We start from the raw sequence: 23,563 nt of genomic DNA on the forward strand, positions 1-23,563 counted from the left end.
CTGTAACATTCTGGACAACATTAGCTGTCAACTGAAGGCGAGGTTTGATCATTTTGATAAGCTGGCTTTCCTTGGTTTGGTGGACTGCTCAAAATTCAGTGAAACGTCAAAACATTTTGACGACACAAAATGGCAGAGCCTTTCAAAATATGCCAAATATTTTGATTTTGTGAAACTTAAGGCGGATCTTTTTGGGTTATATAGCTCACAAACAGTGAGGGATGAATGTAAATCTCCTGGACAACTTCTGAGCTTTTTAGCCCAAAAGAATCTCATTCAAACTGTTCCAGAGGCGACAAAGTTGCTCCAGCTCATGCTCACAATTCCTGCTACCACGGCACCAGTGGAGCGGTCATTCTCAGCACTGAAAAGACTCAAAACATACAGTCGGAACAGGACTGATCAAGGACGGCTGTCTACACTGGCTTTGATTTCAATTGAGTCGGAGAGACTTTTAAAACTGAAGGAAGATCAAGAAATATTCTACAAGCAAGGTATAGATGCTTTCGTTCAGAAGGAGCGGCGCATGGACTTCATTTATAAGTAAAGGTAAGATCAAAACATTATTAAATGTGTTTTCTTGTGTGGTACTATTTTTGTGTAAAGAATTGTGACATGAGACTTTAAACATACCGGATAAATTGTTGCCAATCAAATAGAAAAAAACCCAACAGCTATACATTAGATTCCTAATACGTTTGTAAATTTGCCTGTCGTGAAATCAGTGCCTCACTAGCCTTTAACCTCACCGCACGTCACAGGTATACGTGGGTGTATTAATACGTTTCGGTATACGTTTCGGTACACCAGAAGCTGTGATAAATCATATATGCATGGATAAATTGATTATTATGGCATACGCAAACAAGCCAGAGTTCGAAGGTCCCCCGTACACTGCGGTCTCCTGTTTGGGAACACTCTGGCTTTCCTGTTAAAATCGCAGATGGGGAAAGGTACGTGGATAAGTCAAAAACTACGGCTATGCTGCAGGTAGCACGTCTAACATAATAACACTTAAAACGACATCGTCCGACTTTGAATGTTTCGTAGACGAGGAAGCAAGCAGTCTTTTTAGCCAAAAACAAAGTACAACAGCTCTCTTCTTCGTTTTCCGCTGCTCATCTAGCCGTACGATGCATTGATGAAACTCGGAAACATCCCAACTCAGCAAAACACAAATCCGCCAACAACACAGATAACCCAATCCGTTACAATGTGCTGTTGAACATTCAAAGATTTCAATGCCTAAAAAGTGTAAAGACTTTAAAGTTTGTGTATTTCATTATAAAAAGAATTTTAATATAGTTAGCAATAATTGTAACTGTTATTGTATGTATTTTTTTCATCACAAAAAGAGTAAATATGTACTGTTATGACAACTTCTCTTTAACTTGAATACTTAGATGTGTCATAGTCATAGGCTGTTGATGCTGAGTGTTTCAAGATTTCAGTGTCTTAATAATTTACAAAATTAAGAGATCTTTATTGTTAGTGTATTTTTTATTCTGGTGTAATTTCTTAGAATATCACCTGAATGGTTCGCTTTTATTTATTTTTTCTAAAAAATGTACCATTTACTTGACATCTTTTCAAAATAAACATATTTTTAAAAAAAAATCAGTTTTTTTTTGTACCGAAAATATACCGAACCGAAGTTTCCAAGAAACCGAACTGAAATGTGATCTAGCGTACCGTTACACCCCTAATACATATACAGTATATATCAACAATTAAATAAAATAATACTCTGCTAAGTTAATTAGCTTCACTCTAATAATTGGCATACCTATGTTGTCTCGCAATAACTGATGGTCAGAATCATTGAGGGTTGGGGGTCCTGGGGAGCCAAGAACACTACTGGGGGTCATATAGGGGTCAGATTCAGGGTCTCCATTATTCTGCATTCCGTTCCAGGGGACACCAGGCTGGAACTCTATTATCATAGAAGAAAAAGATATATAATGTTAATTCCTATTGCCACTCTTTTAATCCATACAAAACCTTTCCATACATACTACCATGAAACAAAGAATAATTTCTTCAGTGGTCAAGCCGTACCTTTTTGTGTGTGAGCGTGTCATGTATAATGTAAATAGAGAAGTCTTTAATTCAAATCACTCCTATTCTTTCTCTTGTTCTACTTTTCTATAAGGCAATAGAACCAAAAATAATAATCACCTGGTGGCCAACTGGATGTGGAAGGCTTGTTCCCCATTTTACTCCCAGGTGTACGCTGCCAGTTTTCTGTGGAGCCTGAAGAGAGAAAACCCAAAATGTCACCACTCAGAATCTCTTACTGGAAATAAGATGAGCCTCCACTCACCTTTAATGCAGAAGTTAAAATTCCTTGTAAATGGTGTGCAAAAGGTAAATACAGGTACAGGCAAATAATACTGTGGCTTGATATGATTTTGAGTCAAAACATTTTCCATTCAATATGGTTCATTAAAATACACTGTCAACGAGGGTGAGTTAAGACCAGATTGAGGTTTGGGAGGTGGTAAAAATTCGGTGACAAACCATCTGCTGACCTACCATTCTTGAGAAGTGTTGAGTCAGGGGGAGATGGAGCTGGGGAATGTCCCTCCATCATCCATTTGAAGCGTGACTGCTGTCCTCCTATGTCCTTCATTCCCCCCATCATGGGACTGCCAAGTTCCAATCCTGACAGGTTACCACCAGGGGCAAACCCTGACAACATGGAAAATGTAAACGTGTTTATGTTCAGGTCAAACTCTAGTACAGGATATCTATAGCAGCATGTTTAACCCCAAAAATGGTAAACAGTCAGATCCAATGTAGAGTTATATTATTATATTCAATACAAAACGTACAGGTGCATGTCTGCAGTGTCACACAAAAGACCGACCAATCAACCAAACGTAATCAATGTATTGTACAAAGTACATATCTTTTGTGTTGGGAAAACATATATCGTTGACGAAGTTTCTACACTTGCTTTAAAACTGCACATTTAATAAATCTCAGTCAACCACATAAAATACTACATCTATCCATCTTTTACCGCTCATCATCATTATCAGGGTTGTGGGTGTGCTACAGCCTATCCCACCTGAGAGCAGACGAGCCGGCCAATAGCAGGGCACATATAGCCAATCAAAATCACATTCACACCTTAAGATAATTTAGAGCCCCTGTGTCAAATTCAAGGCCCGGGGGCCAGATCTGGCCGAAACCTCATTTTATGTGGCCCGCGAAGGCAAATCATGTGCGTCAACTTGACGTTTCTACCAAATTGTTTTCAAGTTTAACAACACTGAGATATGAGATACTGCAACGTGTTATTTGTTACCAATCCTCCCCTTTCAAATTAATTGAAAAATAATATAACAATTACTTACCGGCTTCTAATTTCAAAACTAGCTATCCATCAATTTGTCATTTATATGTGATTATATAAGGCAATCGGACATTTATACGGGTTCACAGTCATAACGGCCCTCGACACCATAACTATGATATGGCCCCCGACAAAAATGAGTTTGACAACCCTGATTTAGAGTCTTCAATGACCCTATCATGCATGTTTTTGGAATGTGGTAGGAAGCCAGGGTATCCGGAGAAAACCCAGACAAGCACGGGACATGAACCTATGTTAACCCCTTTTTGAGTGGTGGCCATCATGCACTACTACTATGAACAGTGTTGTGATAGTCTTGCCAGAACCAGAAATGGCCCTACCGGTATATATTTATGATGCAAAATGAAAAGTTTCAACAATTATTTCATATAACGTCTTTACATCCTCCTGGCAAATGACACTGGGGATTATGTATGTCTCGTTTTGTTGGATTTGACTGCAGCATTCGATACGGAAGACCACAGTATTCTTTTGACTCGTTTTCAACACCAAGTGGGCATTAGTGGATGCGCTCTAGAGTGGTTTAGATCCTATTTGGCTGGCAGGACTTTTTCTGTTCGCCTAGGTTCCTCGGAGTCCCGCTCTGCCTCTCTATCGTATGGTGGTCCCCAGGGTTCTATTTTAGGGTTATTACTGTTCTCTTGGCTCCTGGTCCTTCCCTTTGGAATGACCTCCCATTGGATGTTAGGAAAGCCCCCTCTCTGTCCACTTTTAAAACCTGGTGGAAGACACATTTCTATTCTCTGGCATTTGATCCGACCTGAAATTTTCTGCTCTTTTCCGGTGTCTATTGTACATAGTATTTTATGTTAATTTATTGATTCCATTTTGTTGTATTATGGCTATTTTATTGTTTGTATGTAAAGTGATTTGGTACAGCTCTAGTTGTTATGAAATGCGCTATATAAATAAAATTGTATTGTATTGTAATTGTATTGTAGTGGTTTTTCCTCATAGGAGCTCACATTTGATGTTAATAAAAACAAAATATTGTGCAGCCCGCTTTATTTTCACAGTTTGAAATGGACAAGTTTAGGAATGTGCAAATTAATTTTAGTGGCAATTAATCACTTTCAGACATTAGGTGAAAACAGAACGTGACAAACCAAAACAAGCAACAACACCGATCAAGCCCCAAAAGTGGACGTGCCAATTTGCGGCTTTAGTCATCACAAAAAAGCCCATAAATCGCTACAGATTCTTTTAGGAGGGTGAATTTTAATGCTGACATAAATTTTTCATACAGACCTATTATATAAGTGTTGATGTTCAGCCCAATCAAGTGTCCCTTTAACTGTACCATTTGAGCGTTTACAAAGCTCGAAATAAGAGGTTTTGCATCACATTTTGCGGGTCAAAACTTGTATTTTGCATTTAAGTGAAAGTCAACCCAAAAATGTTCTTTACTAGGGATGTAACGATCGCCATGTCAACCATAGCCGCTCTCCCATGTTTCTGCGGTAAACAAACTGCATACGCACATGGAGTAAATTACTTGACACTAGAACTGCCAAGATTAGATTACTAACACGACAACTTCAACGATGAAAATCATCGACAGTTAATTTTAACAGTGGACACGTCATTTATTTATATAGCTAATTATTTGCCGCTCACCTGTTTTCTGAAGCTGAGCCATGATTGGCCGTTTATGTCCATCTCAGGTGGCGGCCATTTTACCACTTAGCATGATTGGTCGTTACCTGAGCAACTGTGATGTCATCTTTAGTTGACAGAAAGTGGCAAAATGGCCGCCCCCAGAGATGGCTAAAAAGTGGAGGATTTTACTGCTTAACTCATATTCCACAAGTGCAATATTAATTAAAATGCCATGTTTAGACTGGTGGTGGTACAAAGAACATATTGTAAAGAAAAATTTGAATTCCCCATTATCAGTATTAGTATGTGTTGAAAGGACCTCTTCGAAAATGAGATGATGCATCTCAAGGGGATATCCTTTAAAGTAATAAAATGTGTCGCCTAATACTGCATTCATTAAAATTAAACACTAAAACAACATTTAGCCTGTTGCACTCACCAGAGTACATCCCTTGCATTTTGGAATGCGGGTCTGAGATGGGGCCTCCCACTCCAGGAGGTGGATACGAGTCAACCATGGGCTGTTTAGACAGACTTCCTCCAAGGTGAGAGGGAGATAATTTTGAGCTCCCTGCTGCTACGCCACCATGTTGATGTCGTTGTTGCTGGAGAATTGCAACAATCCTTGCCAGCTGAGAATCAGGAAAATAAATCACTATGAGTAAAAAAAAAATGCTGAATAAAAAAAATAATAAAAGTGATTAGTCTGATAAATAGTCTGAATTGGAACGGTTGATGCCCAACAAATTATTGAAAATGTTAGAAAACTGTATTGTGTTGGAGACATTATTGCTGCAGTCACGCAGAGTTAATTTACAGAATAACGCTTACCTGCTGTGGGTCTGGCTGCTGTCTGATTGGCTGCGGCTGAGGGAACTTTCGCTGGTTTTGCAGAAGTTGCTGCTGCTGCTGCTGTTGTTGCTGTTGTTGTTGTAGCAAGAGCTGACAAGCCTGTGGGTTTGCAAACAGATAAAGTGGATATGACAAAAAAATGGTGGTAACCATCTTCAACTCACAGTTGTCACACAAATAACTTGAATCTGACTTAAGTAATAATAAAAATGTAATGAAAATTAACCAATGAAAATCAGATATTGCTTTTGAATTGTGGATGTGCATAATATTTAAATAAATACATCATGAAACAGGCCTGGACAAAAATGATGGAGCCCTTATATTAATATTTTGTTACACATTGAAAATTACATCACAGTTGCTCAGAGTTCAGATAACGACCAATCATGGCTCAGCTTCAGAAAACAGGTGAGCAACTGTTTTGTCATTTTCAGTTGACAGAAGGGGAAAAATGGCCGCCCACTAATATGCCTAAAAATGGGTGGATTTTGCTGCTTAACACATATTTCACAGACAATATTAATCAGAATGCCTTGTTTCACCTAGTGGGCATTTTTTGAAAAAAAATAAATAAATAAATGTTTAGGTTGACTTCCACTTTAAAAAAAAAAAAAAAATCATTACTTTTATCATATTCAAATTATTTCTGTGACCATGGTGGCTTTTTCTTTCCTTATCAGAGGGGTACCAACAATTTCTTCCATGTGTGTAGGTGGATAGGGAACTACATAAAACTTTAACTTTTTCCACTTAAAGTACTTTTTGCACTTACCCACACCAAAGCAATGAAAATTATGTTTATCCATTGTAATAAAAAAAACATTGGAATTTAGGCTTCGAACTAGAAATAATCAATTCTTGGATTAAAACAGAATCAATAGTTCCCCACTGAGATATGAAAGTTAAAAACTGTTCAAAATTAAATTTAAAATGTAGTCACGTACCAGATGGAACTGCTGAACGTGGGGGTAGATGTTGCTAAGCACAGCTAATTGTTGTGGGGAAATCTGAGGAGGGAACACTCCTCCACCAACACCCCCAGCTCCACCAACAGAACCAACACCTCCTACTCCTCCAACCACACTGCCACCAGGAGACGGCATCTGCTTCAACATAGAACCCGGCACCTGTATGTCACAGGAGAGGCAACAAGAGAGTTTGAGAAAACACGTTTCTTTTCTTTTGAAACATGGGTGAAAATAATGGGGGAAAAAAACAATCAATAGTGGGTCTACATTACACGATGTGTAATCTTTAGTGGTATCTCTAAAGGCCAAAAGAGAAGTTTTCAACTTAAAATTTAGCCTAGTATGAAGTGGCAGTGCCAGGAGTCAAACAAGTTAATATATTGTAACTCATAATAACCCATGGGCGTCCCAGGTTTTTTATGGAGCTTGCCCTTTTTTTCTATGCAGTGTTACCTTTATGGCCAATAGTAAGTCAATCAACTATGATTACCGGTAACTCACAACTAACAAGATCAGACATGCAGGACCTGAGCAGACAGGAATGGATGAGGCACTTGAGCTCGAAGCCCCGGAGAGGGGTTCATAGGATGCAAGCTAGGTTGGTGTATCCCTCGGGGCTGATGCATCCCTCCACTACTGCCAACATACATTCCATGGGCACCCATCTGTGGGAAAGGTATAATGGAAACAGTATATTAATCCATTAAGGACGGGAGCACATAAGCGCGTTTCTGCCACTAAAGCCAGGAGCGCTGTTGCGTGTTTCTCCTTTTAAATCCGGGAGAGCGTATACGTCATTTTCTTTTTTTAATCCAATTCTCGGTCTGTTAGCCAATGAAATGCATCAGAATATACATGTGACGGTGTCACCAGTTGTCCGAGGATATAGTAATGGCAGCACAGTCGATCGCAGAGCTCTGATATAAGTCACGGCAGTGATATAGACCAGTGTTTTTCAAAGTTTTTTGAGTCAAGGCACATTTATTCCATTGAAAAATATCCCGTGGCACACCACCAGCTGAAATTGTGAAAAAAAAAGCTTATTTTAACAATACAAGTGTTATATTGTTTATATAAGCAATTTTTAAGATTTAAGAATGATGTTATATTATAAAGTCTTGAATAGGAATTAAATAAACACAAAGAAAAAAGTATTGTATAATGTTTCATATTGATATTTACTCAGTGTGAAACATGGGCTGTTTGAATGAACATGTGTCACTAATTCGCTTGTATCTAAACAAAGACAATTAGCTACCTGCTGCTGCCTTCTGGTATGGAAGAGTACTACAATGTAGTAAAGACATGATTACGCTGCCAGGCGCTAGACCGCACAGGCACACAAAATAGATAATTTCCTACGGCACACCTGACAATATCTCGTGGCACACTGGTGTTTGAAAAACACTGTTCTAGACAGTGAGTTTCTTCAGTGTGCCGCGGCACAGAGTTTGAAAAACACTGATATAGATGACACGCTTGCAGACTTTAAAGCCGTGAAACCATCCAGACTTCATGTATGGTTAAGATATATGTTCGTAGACAATGATGATTTCAACGTCTTTGTAAGAGAATACCGCATGGTAATTACCACTCCATTAAAATAGTGCTCCACTTGCATCTTCCATTGAAACAGGAAATATTAATCAACTCGGGCCTGTGTGAAAGCCACGTCTAAGATCTCAAATTCTTTTTGAATTATGTTTCTATCTGCTACAGGGGCTGAGATATTAATCATTTTGTAGGTGGCGAAAATGTCAGGTTTTCAAGGGTGACTCCAAAGACGACCGGAGGTTTTAGAGAGATGTCTCATGAGAGGCTTCAGGCTTTAATGGGTAAATAGGTGATGCTTTCATCTGATTATTTTGACTTCAACACCCGTAGTTAAGTGATTCAAAGAATTATCGCACCAATCTACAAGCTCGGCATGTTATCAAAGGACATGCGGCCCAAACCGGTCATGTAGTGACCCTAAGCCATCGTTAATGTCACACCCTGCTGCTGAACTGATATGAATTTATGCCTATAAGAAACAGGTGCTCATACTTTTTCACCATAGGTGCTCATGTCACCAGGCCCCACGTCTTTGGAATTAGACATGCGGTAACCTCCTCCACCTCTTCCTCCTCTCCGGATGTCCCCATTGTAGTCAGCCATCCCTCTCTTGTCTCCTTCCATCTTCTTATCTATGCTGTGGTCCTCACCCTGAGAATGAACAATGCAACAATGATGAGAGCTACTTGTGATAGGGACACATTCATAAAATTGCAATGGAGGTATTATTGATTATTGCTTTGATGACATTTTTTTTTTGTCGCATTTGTAAAAGATCAAGAAAATTCATTTATTTTTGCTAAGGATCAAAACATTACCAAAGGACCCATGTTTGAAAACTGTCGAGACATTGGATTCAGCCAGCTGTCTCCACTCCCACCCTTTGGGAAGAAATTCAAACAATACTGTCAGTCATATAATGCAAGAACAGGATAGTCAATACCTCGATATGTGCTACAAACGGCTCTCACATACTCTCCCAATTTCTATGAAGAGAAACCATCTACTTACAAGCTCTAGTTTTACTAACCTTCATGTTTCCTCTCCTTCCTCCATGACTCCAGCCTCCAGAGTTAAAGGAGGAACTACTTCCTTGAGAGCCGGTGCTATTCCAGATCCCTACCCCACTGTCATCTTCCTCTTCCCAGCTGGGATGACGGGAGGCTGCTACTGAACCCTCTCCCTTCGCACCCCAGGTTTCCATTGGCTTGGTACCTTCAATAAAACCAAATTAACAACCAGTTATCAAGTTCTTGCATATAACAAAACTTGAAATATTGTAGGCAACGTGCAGGCTCAGACGTTTCATTGTTTTGGGGTTCATTTAGTAAAAAAGAACATGTTGATTTGATGCATGTTTTTTAGGATACAGCCGGGCCAGTCTCAGTGAACTTTGGTTGACCTGACACAATCAAGTAATGGCCCCAGGCTACTGTTAATGTATTAGCCTAGTGTGGGCACATTCCTACCATAATTATTAGGGGTGTAACGGTACGCTAAATCGCATTTCGGTTCAGTTTCTTGGAAACTTCGGTTCGGTATATTTTCGGTACAAAAAAAAAAACGGATTTTTTTTTTTTTAAATATGTTTATTTTGAAAAGATGACAAGTAAATGGTATATTCTTCAGAAAAAAATAAAAGTGAACTATTCGGGTGATATTCTAAGGAATCACACCAGAATAAAAAACTACACTAACAATAAAGATCTCTTAATTTTGTAAATTATTAAGACACTGAAATCTTTAAACACTCAGCAGCAACAGCCTATGACACATCTAAGTATTCAAGTTAAAGACAAGTTGTCATTACAGTACATATATACACTTTTTGTGATGAAAAAAAATACATATAATAACAGTGACAATTATTGCTAACTATATTAAAACCTTTTATAATGAAATATAGTAACTTTAAAGTCTTTATGAAATTATTTACACTTTTTAGGCATTCAAATCTTTGAATGTTCAACAGCATATTGTAACGAATTGGGTTATCTGTGTTGTGGTCGGTTTGTGTTTTACTGAGTTGTGATGTTTCCGAGGTTCATGAATGCATCATACAGCTTGTGAGAGGAGCAGCGGAGAACGAAGGAGAGAGCTGTTGTACTTTGTTTTTGACTAAAAAGACTGCTTGCTTCCTCGTCTAAGAAACATTCAAAGTCGGATGATGTTGTCATTGTGTTAGACAGTGCTACCCACAGCATAGCCGCCGATCTCATGTAGCAATATCGGCACATAACTTTGGGACTTCTACACCTTTCCCCATCTGCGATTTTAACAGGACAGCTAGAATGTTCCCAAACAGGAGACCGCAATGTACAGGGGACCTTCGAGCTCTGGCTTGTTACCGTATTTGTTTGCTCCTCTTTAGTGCCTCCGCCCTCCTCTCCCGCGTGCAACAGTTTAATAGCGCCCGTGCGTAAGCTCGCGCTAATAAGTGGACCGAACTGAACGCAAGTGGACCGAACCGAACATGCCATACACAATACACCCACATGTACCATTCCACCCCTAATAATTATTGAGCAGAGAACGATACAGTTGTTATGGAGAGATGCTATGAAAGAGGAGAAGCCTGATATTAGGAGACCCTGTAAAATGCATCACCAAAGCGGGGGTGTAAAGTTGTATATCGTCGATGTCCTGTGAAAAACACTTATCTCCAATTTTGGAAACGTTTTTAATTCCCCCATTAATGCGATGTCTGTAATGCGGAAACACCATTCATGTAAAAATAAGAAAATGAAAAAAGATGGAGATGTTTTTCACATGACAGCGACGATATATTTATAAGTTTATACTACATTATATATTTTAAATAATGGTTACCATGATTACAGAGCATCACAGAAGTTCTTGATTTGTACAAAATTTGGGTAAAATCACATTTTATATACTGGTACTACAAAACATATTTTGAACAAAGATATATCATCTTTCACTTACTTTTACCAGGGTTTGGTGACAGGTTGCCCCAGCCAGACATTTTAGGATCTTCTGAGTTACCCCATCCTGATGCTGGATCTGATGTCTGATTCCAAGCACCAGACCCATTATCAAGAGATTGTGTGCCCCCTCCCCACATACCTGGCCCTACAGATTTATAAAAATGAACATTCAAATTTAGTGAACAATTAAACAGCAAGTCAAATATTCCCTTAAACAAAAATGAACATATGAAACGCAAATCTGCATTAGCAAAAATAATGCTTACCAACTACTGCATTTCCAGAGTTAGTGTCCCTGTGGTGCAAGCCCTGATGTCGTCTAGGTGGTTGCTGGCTGTGGCATTCGCTAGATGCGGCTCTATTTTTGTCCCACAAGTTCACATTTTTGCCATTGTAGCTGGTGGGATCTCCCCAGGCTGAAGTCCCATCATCAATTTCCATTTTGTGACAGTTGGACTGAGGAGAGGGCTCATCCCAGCCACTGGGTTCCACAGAGTCATCCTCAGAAATTTGGGGAATTGGGCCAGATATCCAGCCCGAACTTTGGTTCTGATTCTTGGATGGTGGACCCCCACTTCCAACATTCGGCCGGCTGTCCCAACCTCCTTGTAGAGTTCCTCCTGGCGGGTGGTGTCCCTGTGCCTGGTGTTGCTGATTTGGGGTTTTCATTGTGGCCACTTGGTTGTTTGATGTCGGTACTGCTGTGTGGTGCTTGGAACCCCCCCAATCGTGGTTGGACTTAACCGCATCTCCTCCTCCTCCTCCCCATCCTCCTCGCTGAGATGCACCTTCATCTGGGTTACCCCAAGAGGACATTTCATCAGAGCTGCTCGCACCTCTGATTCGTCCATCTCCCCAACCACCGCCAGGTTTGGACTCACTCTGGCCCCAGTCTCCCCAACCACCTACCTTCCCTCTTCCAGTTCCCTTCCACCCCCCTGTCCCTTTGTCTTCGGGGCCAACAGGCCATCCGCTGCTCTGTTCTCCTTTGTCCCTCCAATTGCCACCTCCCCCCCACTGGTGTTCTTCACCCCATCCTTTGCCCTGGTTCTCAGGTGGAGGATCACTCCAACTTCTTGCTGCATTTCCTTGACTGCCCTCCATATCCAGCATTCGTGGCTTCTGTATAATGCCATCAGACATGTGAGAACCACAATTAACCTGTGAAGCACCGCCGTCCCACGAGTCCCTCACTGAAGCAGGGCCAGAGTTCACGCTGTCGGCGTGGCTGCTGACAGACTCATCGTTTGGGTTTACCCTTGAGTTAGAGAGGTACCCAGAACTGCGATTATTGGTGGGCATCGTTCCTGATGAGAATGTGGAAGACGATGCCATTTTTTCATTTCGGTTTCCTACTCGTTTAGTGGTGTTCAGATCCCAGGCCACATTCTGACGAATCTGGGTCTGGCCCCAACCCGTGTTGGACAGAACCCTGGGATCCAGATCAGATCGATTGAGCATGCCAAGTAAGGCCACTTCAGCATCGGAGGTCTGGTTGGAGAGGGCAAGCACAGATTGGGCTCCATCCGTTTTCTGCCCATTCCCACTCCCTGCTCCATCATTTTCTGTGCCACCTCCACAAGAGGAGGCTGGTCCTTCACCACTAGTGCCTTTTCCTTGTTGTTCTGCCACAAACCCACATTCTATCCCTTTTTGATTGTCCCAAGCATTTTCCATTGTTGCTAACTTTGGTGACGCAGATTCTGGCAAAGCACTTCCACCGCCACCTTCAATGGCTCCTCCCCCACCGTTGTTGCTGTTGCTCCCGCAACCTTCCGTTGCACTTGCTATTGCTAAGTTACTTAGACTTTCACATTCGTCTGTGTCTCCACACTCCACTTCTGAGCTCCTGTCTGTCCACACTCCCTGAGATACCTTTTCAATATTTGCGCTTCCCTTTCCCCACCCTGTATTGTCACCCTGGTTACCAAAGCCCCCCAGATTTTTATCCTGTTCATGGATCCCAGTCTCCCCTCCACCCCATTGATCTTCCTGTGAAGCACCTGTTCTCGGAGCAGAGGGCACTGGAGTCAAAAGGTTCAAAGAGGAAGAAACAGCAGAAGAGGAAGACGAAGGACCAGATTTATTCACGCTCCCTTCTCCTTCAGCATCGGATTGCGTTTCTCTCTTGTCGCCATCTTCTCGATTTGGTCCTGGCCCCACTCCCTGTGCTCCTTCACATGAACCCAGCTCTTTCCCTAGGTTTCCCAAGGGATGTTGTTGTTCAGTACTCATGTCTAATTCAGCTGTCTCGGTGTGCTCGTGAGGGAGAGTGGTGGTGCTGACAGGAAGTGAGGACAAATGTAGCGAAGTAGCTGAAGTCGATATCTTCCCCTGCACTAGGGCTGGCCAGGCAGAGGGGTTCACATTGGGGTTTAAAGTGGCACCAGGGAGACTGCTGTTGCCATCTGCAGGACTCTCTTGGGGTCCAGGAAGCAGATGGGAGACTTTGGAATTATAAAATGCTGCTGATCCCAATCCTGCCTCCACCCGGCGGACAGTGGAGGAGCTCCACATGACACCACCTGTCTGAACACATTCATTTTGTGATGAAAAAGGGGACAAAGAAAAAGGCGAGGAGGGATTGTCCACTTTCCCTGCGCCTCCGTCAACTGCTCCTCCGCCTATCTGCGGGAGGTTCTTCTCATGAAATGAGGCACTACTGTTTTTGTTACCGGGGCCGTCTTGCTCCTGCACCCCTCCTCCAGATCCATCAGAACTTAATTTGGCTGTGCCTTGGATGCTAGGCCAGCTGTCCAGATCAGTCCCATCCACAATGATCTTGTCACAACCCTGAGAGGAGGACAGGCTGACAGATCCTGCCCCCCATGTGGAATTTGCATAAGTTGAATTGGTAGATGAAGATAACGACAGAGCAGTGACACGTGATGAGGATGTTGTGCTGGGTGGTGAAGGAGAGGATGAACCCAAGTTCGAATCTAGACGAAAAAAGAAATGTTACAACAAGGATTTAGCATAAGTTCATATTTGTCACAACTACTCAGGGCTCAGGTAAGGACCAATCACAGCTGACCCGTTTTCCGAAGCTGAGCCGTGATTGGTCATTACTTGAGTCCTGAGTAGTTGTGATGTCATTTTCAGTTGACAAAAGTGTGACAAAATGGCCGCCCCCGAGATGGCTTAAAAACAGGTGGATTTTGCTGCTTAACTCATATTCCACAAACGCAATACAGTATTAATCAGAATGCCGTGTTTCAACTAGTGGGCCTGCTGCGAACATATTCTTGAAAAAAATATGTTTGGGTTGATTTCCTCTTTAAAAGGGACAAATCTATGTACAGTAGTCGCCCATGAGCCTCAATAGACTGCATATTCAAATTAATACCCTTTTTTGTGGAACCTACCTGTGTCTGTATTTGCATTGGCGTTATCTGCTTCTTTTGAGGAAAGAGGTGATGTGGCACCCCAGCCGCTGCCTACCCCAACCCCACCAGTGCTCTCATCTCCCCCACCTCCCCCGAGCAGCATGGAGGACAGTGGAGGCTGCCCCCTCTTCAGTAGCACTTTGTGGTCCTGCTGGCAGCGAAACCTTGGTGGAACCTCTCTGGACATGTATCGCTGCTGCTGAGAAGTTTGGTTTCCAGAAAGGGAGGAGGGCTGTCCGTTGGCCACAGCAGTCCGCTGCTTTGCATTGTTCCCGCCACCAGGAGGAACTGGTGCAGAAAGCCCGCTGGCACTAGAATTTGGGGGCGAGGGGTCAACAGGTCCAGGGCTGGGGGAAACTGAGGCTGGGGTGGTGGGTTGCTGGGAACAGGAGGGCTTGGTTGATTCTGGCACTGGAACAATAAAGAGCACCTCGGTTTAGGGCTTCCACCGGACTTTCTTGTCATAATGTTGTCTGTTTCTTAACAGGAAATAAAGTTGTGAAGTTGCTCTTTTGTAAAACAGCCACTAGGCTGGAAAATGTGCTTATTTATACTGTAGCTACCAAATCCCTAACTTGGCAACACTAAATGTGCTTCTGTAATATAGATCTACTCTGTGCGATGCCATTTTGTTGTGAATCTGCAATGCATCTCAAGAAGGACGCACTTTGAACTAGCTGTCAAAAAAGGAAAATAAATCAACCTGACAATTAAAAAAATAAAATGTATTGATCATCGATTAATCGACCAACCCAATAATAGCATACAGTACTTTTACAGAAAAAAATGCAACCCATTAGAGGCATTATGAAATACAATCATGACAGAGTAAAACAAAAAAAATTGAAAAACAGTCATATTTACCTTTGACGTTCTGTTCTGGGACCTAAAGAAAAATGAGCAACTGGGTCAGGTTGGAAAGTTACAGGCTTGCATGATGCAAGCCTGTAACTTTCCAATTTATGACAAAATGGCAATATGAAAATTAGGGCTGCATGATATTATAATAATATATAATATGGTTGTTGAATATAGCAATAGCGATATTATTGTGATATTTAACATGTACCTAATGAAATAACACTTCTAACTAAAGAATTACATTTTGTGTCGGTAAAATAAGCAAGATCAATGCATTCTTACCTTATTCATTGTAATTACCCTAGATAATGAAAGTTGGCGTCTGACTGGTCAAATTCAGATAAAAGCATACAATTCCATAAGAAACTTATTGCATGTCTTTGGCATACGCATACTGCATGGGCCAACGTTGCGATATCGATATTCTTTTCAATATACTGTGCAGCCCTAATAAAAATGTATGTAGAGTGGATATAAAAAGTCTGCAGATCTGTGTTCAAAACCAGGATTTTGTGATATGACAGTTTCCGATGTTCCTGACTGGTACTGTATTTTGAACAGTTCATAGTTCGCTTCACCTTGATTAAAGCCCCAGTCCAGATCCAGCTGAAGAAAAACAGCTCCAAAGCTAGATACTGCTACCATCATACTTCACTGTAGGTATGGTGCTCTTTTTGGAGTTGAGTAGTGTTTGTGCCAAACGTACGTTTTCAAAATCTGGCCAAAAACATGCATTTGGGAGATTTAAAGTACCGGTAGATATTTTTGTTTCTTTATACGATAAGGCTTTTGCCTTGCTACGCTAACCCAAAGCCCAGACGTATGAAGAAAAGGAGAGATTTTTGTCATATGTACTAAACAACCAGTACTTGTCAGAATTGCAGCTCATTCAATGCTGCTGTAGGCCTCTTGACAGCATCTTTGACCTTTCTTCTCATCTTTCTTTCATTTTGGAGGGACATCGAGTTATGGGTGATGTCACTGTTTTTCCATATTTCTTTCACTTGGTAATGACAGTCTTCACTTTGTTCCATGTTATATTAAATGCCTTGTAAATTATTTTGTCCTCTTCTCCTGACCGATACATTTTAAACAATGTGATCTCTCTGATGCTGTCAACACTTTCTGTGTACCATGTTTGTGCCGTAAGATGTGACAAAAAATGTCAGGAAAAGCGTGCTAGAATCGCTTAAAATTTAGGTGGTTAATCAGAGGCACTTCAAATGGTGGCAGGTGTGTGCAAACTTTAACTTACCATACTATGATTGTGATTAGTGAATTCTGAACACAGCATGGTCTGCACGACCCCTATGTTGTTTAGTTTTACCTCTTTAACTCATTCACTGCCAGACATCTTCAGACCCTCTGCTACCCTAACATTTGAAAAAGATTGAAGAATATATATATAAATTCCTGGGATTGAATGGTTGCACTGTGAAAAGAATAATACGTCGATGGCAGTGAATTGAGTTTAACGATTTCAATTGTTTACAATTGAGTTGTACAGGTTATAGGTCACATTAAAGATGGAAAAAAAAACATTTAACCTTGTCTAATTTCTTAACATCACAAAAATCTGACATCTGAACAGGGGTGTGTACACTTTCTATATCCACTGTTAAGACTTCAATAGCTTTATGACCAAAACCATAACCTAATGTATTAAAATGCTGGTTACATGCATTTGATAACGAGAAGGTAAACTAAAAACAATAAGATGAGCAATGCAAAACCATGATCCCGTTGACCTTCTGAGAAGTTTCCTTTTTCCTTTTGTCGTCTTTCTTCTTTTTCTTGTCTTCCATTAACTGCGCTTCCCTTTCCTGATTCTCCTGTCTGTGAAGAGAACATAGTACACATACATACAAAATGAATTATAGTATAACTAAGAATTATTTACCAAGAAAGTCTTGCAATGAAAAAAATAAAAAATAAATAAATACAGGATCGGCACAAAGACTTTTATGGACTTTGGTAGACATTTTTTAGAATTAGCAAAGGTAATTAGGGAAAAGTACCGGTATTTAATTCATTCCAAGTCATGTGAACCAGTGATTCTTATCTGGAGGCAGATCTAGGGCTGGGCAATATGACTGAAAAGTATATCACGTTTCAAGATATAAGTGTTTCATATTGGTCGATATCGATATATATTGATTTTTTTTCTTTTTTTAAACTATTGAAAATAATGACCCGAAGAAAAATACATTTAGGTTATTTTATTTTAACATAACACTTAAAACTTTAATAAGAGGTCAATGTAACTATGAAAGAGTGAAATAAACCAGTCGATATAAAGATTAAATTAACTCAATTTTAAAGATAATGTGCTTAGAAGGGCTGAGAAATGTTTGAAAAACTGTCACAATCTAAGAATTTCATATCAGTCAATATTGATAATTATTGATTTTGTTTTAAACCTTTTCTTAACATTTTTAAAATAACTTTAAATAACAGTTAACTGTTTTTTGTACGGGCAGCACGGTGGTAGACTGGTTAGCACGTCCACCTTACAGTTTAGAGGTTGTGGGTTCGATCCCGGCTCCGGCCTCCCTGTGTGGAATTTGCATGTTCTGCCCGTGCCTGCGTGGGTTTTCTCCGGGTACTCCGGTATCCTCCCACATTCCAAAAACATGCTTGGTAGGTTAATTGGACACTCTAAATTGCCCCTAGGTGTGATTGTGAGGGCGGATGTTTGTTTGTCTCTGTCTGCCCTGCGATTGGCTGGCAACCAATTCAGGGTGTCCCCGCCTACTGCCCGAGGACTGCTGGGATAGGCTCCAAGCACTCCCCGCGACCCTTGTGAGGATAAGCGGTATAGATAATGGATGGATGTTTTTTGTAAATCGTTATGTAGTGTAATGTGCAGTTTGTCCTCCATCAGTGCATTGTAAATGCTTATTTGCATTAGGTCTACCATAAAGCAGATGTTGACACATATTAGGCTTCATTCAATGTTCATCCAATGTAAGTGAACGAATACTTTCTTGCAGTGCATACATCATCGATGTTGACCAACCATCTTGGGACTATTTTATCTTTTCAGCCGACTCACTATTGCCATAGTCCATTCATATTTTACTTGCTTGATTTTACCTTGGGTGCGATGCCGGTGTCGGATAAGGCTAACTACTGCTAGCGTGTCAAAGACAAGAACTCCTCTACTTGTACGCCATGGCTCCATCCACGGGTTTTTAATAAGGTTATCATGCATAATATAATTTAATTGTAAGAGTTGCACTGAGTCGAGTGGTCATTTATTTGAGCAAAGTTACGGCGCTCGCTCGCTGGGTGCGAGCACCGCGTACAGCCGGCGAGCCCGCGAGCATAGCGCACGGCCGCAGGGCCCGCGAGCATAGCGCACGGCCGCAGGGCCCGCGAGCATGCTTCGTTGAGTTAACAGCTTCTTCTTGTTGGTTTAAATGCTTCTTCCTCGTTGGTTTAAAAGCTGCTTCTTCATTGGAGGCGGAAGCGCGCTGCCTACATCACGCACCATGCTGCGATCGGGTTTGTTTTTCTATCGAACGTTTTATCGAAGGCATTTTCTATTGGTATCGATCATGTGTCAATTGCGATACATATTTTGATATCAAATTATTGGCCCAGCCCTAGCAGATCCTCCCTTCGACAGTGCCGAACAGTGGACAATAAACTACCGTACCGTAGACTTTAAGTCACACGTTTCTTTTTCATAGCTTGGCTCGTCCTGCAACTTATGCTCAAACGAGACTTGTATATATGGAAATTAGAGCCCGGACTGGCACCCAAAATCTGCATTCCTTATCATGCATTATCGCTGGCGGCCACCTACATTAGGGTGCTAAAGGAGCTGGCAGTAATGCAACAAAAGTATTTTCCAACAGAAAGTAGAAAAATTTGAAGAAGTAGTAGTAGTAGTCATGGCAAGTACAGTAAGCCATTTTCAACTGAAGAGAAAAACTTTTCCATTTTCCATAGTTAGTGTTGGGCGATAAGGAAAAAATCTATCACGTTAAGGCCATTTTTTATAATATGATAGATAATGATACACTACGATATATATTTTCAGTTATTCTGTAAAAAAATTATGCAACACAACTATGGCTGCTTACCTTTTCTCACTTTATATTTAAGTGACATTATCAAATGAGAAATGCATCCATAGTGCTATATAAAACTAACAAACGTAAACAGGAGCGAAGCAGCCTACATATTGTTTTTTCTTCATGATGCAGCTGTGACTAGTGCGACTTAGTCCACAGCGACTAAGTCCCAAAAATATAGTTGTTTGCACAATAGGGTACAAATACATTGTCATGGCTCATATGCTTTTGGTAGTGCTTCAAAGTAGCTTAGCTGTCATTTTGTGGCGTTGCACTTAAAAGTTAGGGATGCATTTAAATGAAAATAAGTGCAAGAAGCTAAAAACCGAAAATGTGGACCTCAATACCGAAAACCGAAAGAAATGTAATTCTGTAAATTAAAAGCATGAAAAAAATTCTTGACTAAGGCTATGTTCATACTGAAGGTCAATTACGATTTTTTGGCACAATGTGTCATGAATTTGATTTTTACAGATCATGTGAACAACAATACAAATCCAACCCAGGTCTTTCATATTTTGACATAAATCGGATACGCATCCAATGTGACTTCTTGTTTAACAATTGCCCAAATCTGCAGATTTTCAACCCCTCAATAGTGAATATTATCACACTTCTGTAGTCCTTCATGAAAGCAGATTATATTTGCGGTAAATCAAAATAATAAACAATTTCCAAACATCTGGTCTCACTTGGAAAACAATGACCGACATTTGTGCCTGGTTTGTGACATGTTAAGGCCTAGATAGACCAAAAAGACGCTGGCCAACAGGGACAAACGCTTACCCCCTGTGGCGTCCGGCCGACTGTCGGCACGTCACGCTGGAGGAATACACCGCAACGACAGACAGTGACGCTGACCATTAAAGTACCTTCTGCGCATGCATAAGATGTAATTCCATACCATACCATCGGCGGCAGTAGTCACCATTTCTCACGGTTAGAAAAATCCAACCGGAAAGCTGTTGGCCTGGGGCGGATTATAAAAACGTAAACAATGCATTCAGTATATTCTTCGCTCACGATGAACTCCCACGCGAAGTAAACCATCATGTTCTTGGCACGGCATTGTGAAATTTACATTGTCAACCCTCGCTCTTGTACTTGTAAGAAGATTAAGGCAGCGGAGGCGTGCTCACTGTTTTTCCGTATTTGTCACTTCCTGTTGGTGCTGCGAGCGCTTAATTGCTAGCTAACAGCCAATCAGAGTGACCAAATGTCACGACTGGCGACGCTGATTCAACATGCGTAACCGCCCGCAAGACGCTTACAGACGGGTTACGACACTACGACGGTGGCCACTACACCAAACAGACGGAGCATTCATACGCTACGATGCTTCATGCCCTCCGACGTCGGTTTGATCTATCAGGGCCTTTACAGACCGAACTAGACACATGACGTCTTGTTTCGTGCGCATCTGTGTCACTTCAAGGACGCATTCCATTCACATTATAAGTCAGTACGATTCAAGGATGGAATAATTTTAAAATGTAACAATTCAATTCGGTTCGATTCAGTGGGATTATGATTCAATTCACTAAAGATATTATCATGTTTATTAAAATGCAACATGTAAAAGCTCTCCAAAGGCTAAACTATCCAAGTTAATTAAATTCAATTTTCCGGCAGCCACGTAGCCTTCTCCGCCCAGGCTAATGGTTAGCGACGCGGTCGGGGAATTTTGGCTTTGGCCTCATTTCCCTGTATGAAGGCAACACCTTTGCTCAGTTTAGCTTGCGTCATCACAACATCCTGTTTTGGCAGTGTTGTTTTGGGAACAAAAGTCTTTCAGACCGAAGCGGAAAATGCACTTTTGGGAACTTTTTGGTGGCCAAATTTTCAGTGCATCCCGACTTAAAAGTGGAGAGGAAAGCATGAACAGCATGCATCTAGAATGTACACAAGCATGAACCTACAGTTTGTTACACTATCAATGAATTCAACTTAACAGCAACACTAGATGGTGCCAAAATAATCCTTTTTTTTTTTGCTTGTCCAACCACAAAAACAGAAAATAGATGAGACATTCAGCAAATAACGGATGATAGAATCCCAAAAAACTATGAGCGAATGAATCACAAATATACGAGGTTTCATGGTACAGTACAGTGAAACCTCAGTTTTCTACCATTCTTTTTCTCAAAATCATGTCCAAGTTCTCGTACATCCGCTTGCTTTTCATACAGTTGAAAATGGTACGTACCAAAGTAATTTGCGTTCATGCTTCAAAGAAAAAAAAAATCCCCATTGCTGGCTATTTGAGAAAGGTGATGGGAAACACCACAGAATTCAAGAATTCGTTCAGAATTCAACTTATATTTAATTCAAATGTTTTTCTGTATATCAAACTTCAATTGTTCACCATAAAATGTTTTTTTAAATAGTTCTGGGGGTCTGGAGTTGCTTAATTAGATTACATTATTTCCTGTTAGAATTATTGCTTCAGTTTTCTTACAATTCGGTTTTAGACATTTTGAACAGCAGCACATTTTTAAAAAACCTGGCATATAAATTACGTATATGCTTATATGTAGGCTTAACCAATACCATGTTTTTATTGTTCTTAACTCATATCAAAATTCAGCCTTGAAAATACAGGTCATAGGGAAACAATAATTGTAATGAACTCCCCTTGAACCGACTCTCTATCCATCATTAAAAGTTGCCCTAAAACATATTTGTATTCTTTGGCTTTCAACTCTTTTTATGTCTGATTTTTAATTTATGTACAGCACTTTATATGCAGCTGTGGTTGTTTTTATAGTGCGCTATAAATAAAGTTGAGCTCTAAACACACATGCAATGCAATACAGCAATGTTGCAATGTCCAGATTATGAATGGTCCTTACTATGACCTATAATACATTAGGACATCAACAAACATACAAACACATGCTATGAACACGTCCACACGTTTGTGTCCAATGTAACGCTTGAAAAGGATGCTCGGGGCCACCACAACTGAAGCAGCTAGCTGACCTGCGAGCTGATGCACGGACGCAGTGACCGGAAGAGCCTGGGGGCAAAGAGGGGGTCATGACCATCAGACACTGCTACGCCCGACGGATCCAGTCAGCACGTCAAGTCAATAAACCCGTTACTCCCAAACTGTGCACCCTATTTGACCTAACTTACATATAGAATACGCGAAATGGCCACAAAATGCAAGCACAAATTCAAGCCAGAGCCTACTATCCACTACACTCAATCGTCAATGTAACAACATGTCACTTCTCGACAACATGTCACTTATTAATAACTATGTTTACGATGCACTCACGTACCGCGTTGCAACGCAGTCGAAGCAGACTCCAAAATGCCTTTGACCTGCGTAACCGCGGAGGCAACAACGAGCACACAAACGACCAAAGACGCCAAGAAATATGTATTTGGCAAAAGGTTGACTCACCTCGGGAATCACATCGGAAATAAAGTGCGTCCCGTGCAAAAAAAAAAAAATGCTCGCAGACCTACGGGCTAGCTAGGTAAGCTAGCTTAGCGAGCTAGTTCTTCGAGGCTTTCAAGGCTAAGTTGGATAAGAAATGACATCACCGAAACGTGAATCGTAGGAAGGCTAGTAACCTTTTGCACGACTGTAGTTCTCAGGCTGTAAACAAAACACAAATAATGACCCCCAGGTAAGTGGCAGACGCTGTAAGATCTGTTAGTTTACTATCGGCCATTTTGCTTCTGTGTGGACTGAGGAGGAGGTTTAGCCAAGCAGCATAACATTTCACTGGCTGGTTGTTGATCACCGAGGGGAGGAGAGATTGCCATCCTGATACCATCCACCAGAGGGAGATGTCGTCATAAATTAGAGGTAAGGGTGCCATGGCCAAACTTACATTAAAACTACTACAAGTGAAAATGGAAACACAGAATCTATCCATCCATCCATCCATCCATTATCTGTACCGCTTATCCT

General features: G+C 41.0%; 1 protein-coding gene across 4 annotated transcripts in view; it reads right to left on the reverse strand.

The window, feature by feature from the left end:
* The window catches only part of LOC147134960 (trinucleotide repeat-containing gene 6B protein-like), a 29,642-nt gene extending 6,269 nt beyond the window's left edge, over positions 1 to 23,373 (reverse strand). The window contains exons 1-16 of one of the 4 annotated variants that reach the window (XM_086055758.1): positions 23,221 to 23,373; positions 17,302 to 17,389; positions 15,557 to 15,578; positions 14,672 to 15,103; positions 11,573 to 14,245; positions 11,305 to 11,451; positions 9,389 to 9,573; positions 9,177 to 9,239; positions 8,851 to 9,009; positions 7,332 to 7,469; positions 6,781 to 6,963; positions 5,813 to 5,932; positions 5,421 to 5,613; positions 2,536 to 2,691; positions 2,179 to 2,253; positions 1,787 to 1,933 (exon numbers count right to left, since the gene is read on the reverse strand). In XM_086055758.1, the coding sequence (XP_085911884.1) occupies positions 1,787 to 1,933; positions 2,179 to 2,253; positions 2,536 to 2,691; positions 5,421 to 5,613; positions 5,813 to 5,932; positions 6,781 to 6,963; positions 7,332 to 7,469; positions 8,851 to 9,009; positions 9,177 to 9,239; positions 9,389 to 9,573; positions 11,305 to 11,451; positions 11,573 to 14,245; positions 14,672 to 15,103; positions 15,557 to 15,578; positions 17,302 to 17,358 (4,750 nt within the window). In that variant the 5' untranslated portion in view covers positions 17,359 to 17,389; positions 23,221 to 23,373. Of the gene's footprint in view, positions 1 to 1,786; positions 1,934 to 2,178; positions 2,254 to 2,535; positions 2,692 to 5,420; positions 5,614 to 5,812; positions 5,933 to 6,780; positions 6,964 to 7,331; positions 7,470 to 8,850; positions 9,010 to 9,176; positions 9,240 to 9,388; positions 9,574 to 11,304; positions 11,452 to 11,572; positions 14,246 to 14,671; positions 15,104 to 15,556; positions 15,579 to 17,286; positions 17,390 to 23,047 lie in introns of all 4 variants that reach the window. The other 3 variants (XM_086055756.1, XM_086055757.1, XM_086055755.1) reach the window with 3 other exon arrangements.
* Positions 23,374 to 23,563: the final 190 nt, after the last annotated feature.

The sequence above is a fragment of the Filicampus tigris genome, chromosome 16, assembly GCF_054856515.1.
Source record: "Filicampus tigris isolate MCC_2025a chromosome 16, RoL_Ftig_1.0, whole genome shotgun sequence".
Classification (NCBI taxonomy): domain Eukaryota; kingdom Metazoa; phylum Chordata; class Actinopteri; order Syngnathiformes; family Syngnathidae; genus Filicampus; species Filicampus tigris.